Source organism: Limulus polyphemus, unplaced genomic scaffold (assembly GCF_000517525.1).
Source record: "Limulus polyphemus unplaced genomic scaffold, Limulus_polyphemus-2.1.2 Scaffold4189, whole genome shotgun sequence".
NCBI lineage: Eukaryota > Metazoa > Arthropoda > Merostomata > Xiphosura > Limulidae > Limulus > Limulus polyphemus.
The window spans coordinates 103422-106584 of NW_013669799.1; the positions used below are offsets into that span (position 1 = coordinate 103422).

The 3163-nt window shown below is 34.6% G+C and overlaps 1 protein-coding gene across 1 annotated transcript in view; it reads right to left on the reverse strand.

Annotated features, from left to right (window-relative positions):
* The window catches only part of LOC106470733 (glutamate receptor-interacting protein 2-like), a gene marked incomplete at its 5' end in the record, with an annotated part of 20744 nt that overhangs the window by 16171 nt on the left and 1410 nt on the right, over nt 1-3163 (reverse strand). Inside the window, 3 exons of the mRNA XM_022399367.1 lie at nt 511-726; nt 1356-1573; nt 2115-2283. Coding sequence (XP_022255075.1) covers nt 511-726; nt 1356-1573; nt 2115-2283 — 603 coding nt within the window. The remainder of the gene's footprint in view (nt 1-510; nt 727-1355; nt 1574-2114; nt 2284-3163) is intronic.

Here is a 3163-nt window from a genome sequence, read left to right on the forward strand (position 1 = left end):
CCTGTAATTATCAACCTTGTCAGGTGTGTATAGTCCACACTTTAGCCTTGAAACCTGTAATTATCAACCTTGTCAGGTGTGTATAGTTCACACTTTAGCCTTGAAACCTGTAATTATCAACCTTGTCAGGTGTGTATAGTCCACACTTTAGCTTTGAAACCTGTAATTATCAACCTTGTCAGGTGTGTATAGTTTACACTTTATCCTTGATCTTTCATATATTCATAATAATGTATAAATAAAGTTACTTAAAGCGTCTTTTATTACAAATCAGTATATTGCAATATTTCTTTTTATTTCTGATAGTTCATATACGTATTTTTGTTTTAGCAGTTATATCTATACCACTACTACAACAACAACAACCTTATGAGCAATTGTATCACTTGGAACTATTTAAAATATTTATTCAGTCCGTAGTCCTGAATCATTAACATCAATGTATCTCTGTAACAAAACTCAGTTTTACTGTATTACTGTATTAAAACTGTATTACTTTGCCAATCTCACCAGAAAAAGTTTCGTCTTTACGTATCCTTAGTTTGACGATCTGGTCACAAGCCTTCAGGATTTCATAAGCATCTTCCAGGGTACAGTTGTCCATCCTCACTGAATCTATGGCCAGCAGTTTGTCTCCTGGCTGAAGAGTTCCTGTTCGATGGGCCACACTTCCTTGCTTGATGTCCGAGATCAGCAGCGGTTCCCCTTGTTGGCGGTTCTTTGGAGCTTCAGAACGAACCAAGATAAACAGATCAGTACGACATAACTAATAAAAAATTAACCATTTTGTTAAATGTGAGGTTAAAATCTTCACTTAATGTCCGAGATCAGCAGCGGTTCCCCTTGTTGGCGGTTCTTTGGAGCTTCAGAACGAACCAAGATAAACAGATCAGTACGACATAACTAATAAAAATTAACCATTTTGTTAAATGTGAGGTTAAAATCTTCACTTCATTCAAAACTTAAAAATCAGACTTATTAGGCTTCTGTTAAAATATTTTTATCTTAATGTTATTTATCTTTTGTCAGCACTCCAAACATAAAATTAGAAGAAAACAAAATTTTTGTCTTTGTTCGCAGAAGATATCGTGAAAGACAGATAGTATTTCATTAATTATTATTATAATTTCCTAATAATTACTTATTTAAAAACAAATAATAATAAAGAATAAAACTGACGTTATTCAGATGGCGTTGTTAATGATTTTACAGATTCTCAGTTTTATCGTGAAACTACAACGATTTCTTACGTAAGGAACACAGAAAACAAATATTTCACGCTACAGTAAGATGGTTTTATCTCGCATCGATGCTTTTAAACAATAAAACTTCTCACATAAATTATTTTAACACACCTCTGATTGTTATACCCAATCCACCCTTCGATTTAGCTAATTTAACAGTAAACGTTCCACTACTTGGCACAACGGCTTCAGCCACATCAAACTGAATGTCGAGGGTTACCCTCGGGCGAGAACGCTGGAGTAACTGTGTCACTTCTTCCACAGTTAACCCTTGAGTAGACTGACCATTTACTGCCACCAGTCGGTCACCAACGTGAAGGATGCCGGTCCTAGAATAACGGAACACATGATAACTATTTTTATTTCTAATTATTTAGAGATTACCATTACTTTAGAATATTTCACTGCTTTCCTGAACGATTCTAACAAATGTTTATTACTTAGTTCGGAGGTACTAGAGACAGGAATCACTATAAATAATTATTTATGAAATTACGATTGTATCTGAATCATTACTTCTTTGTAATTACTACTACAAAGAAAAGGTAAGTAAGATCGACCTTACAGCCCCAAACGAGATATCTCCAAATGTTAATGTCATAATTAAACCCTAACTTTATTTAAGGATCTTGTCTCTTTTAAATTTTCATATTTCAACAGAAATATTTAAGAATTTGCAATCATAGTGTATCAGCGAGAAACTGTCTTAGGTTTTTTGGTCTACTGATAGAAGGTAAGTAGCTATTATGGGATGTATCTTTACATGAATCTTTACCTTATTTCTCTGTTTCATAATTAACACCATTTACTTCGTTGTTATTATTAGTTTCTATATAAAAATAGATCCTCGTCGAATAATATATGGATCACCTTTCAGCAGGACCACCAGGATCCACTCTGCCGATGACTGGAGAAGACATCAATTCTGTTGGAAAATCGCCTCCTTTCAGAGAAAAACCTAGCCCACGGAGATCGGCTTGAATAGTTACTTTAGTGGTGTCAGTGTAACTGAGTTGACCAGGAGGTGGCACCCATGTCGCTACGTAAATTCGATAAAACAGCAGGTTTCATAAAAAAATATAAAAATTCTTGAGTAAAAAAATGTGTACTTTAGATCACACACACACACACACATTTGGAGTAAATTTCTCAATTGCTTCACGTATAAAATGGATGATAAGAGACAGTGACTTAACACCCAACGAGAGAATACAACAACACAAAGTGTCAACAACTTCCTAACAACACAAAGTGTCAACAACTTCCTAATAACAGAAGGCGTCAACATTTTCCTGACGATGTAAGGCGTCAACAACTTCCTGACGATGTAAGGCGTCAAGAGTTTCCTAACAATGAAATATGTGAACAACTAACTAGCAATGTAAGGTGGGAACAGTTTCCTAACAATGAGATATGTGAACAACTAACTAACAATGTAAGGTGTCAACAGTTTCCTAACAATGTGATATGTGAGCAACTAACTAACAATGTAAGGGTGTCAACAGTTTCCTAACAATGGAATATGTGAACAACTAACTAACAACGTAAGGTGTCAACAGTTTCCTAACAATGTGATATGTGAACAACTAACTAACAATGTAAGGTGTCAAGAGTTTCCTAACAATGGAATATGTGAACAACTAACTAACAATGTAAAGTGTCAACAGTTTCCTAACAATGGAATATGTGAACAACTAACTAACAATGTAAGGTGTCAAGAGTTTCCTAACAATGTGATATGTGAACAACTAACTAACAATGTAAGGTGTCAACAGTCTCCTAACAATGGAATATGTGAACAACTAACTAACAATGTAAGGTGTCAAGAGTTTCCTAACAATGTGATATGTGAACAACTAACTAACAATGTAAGGTGTCAACAGTCTCCTAACAATGGAATATGTGAACAACTAACTAAC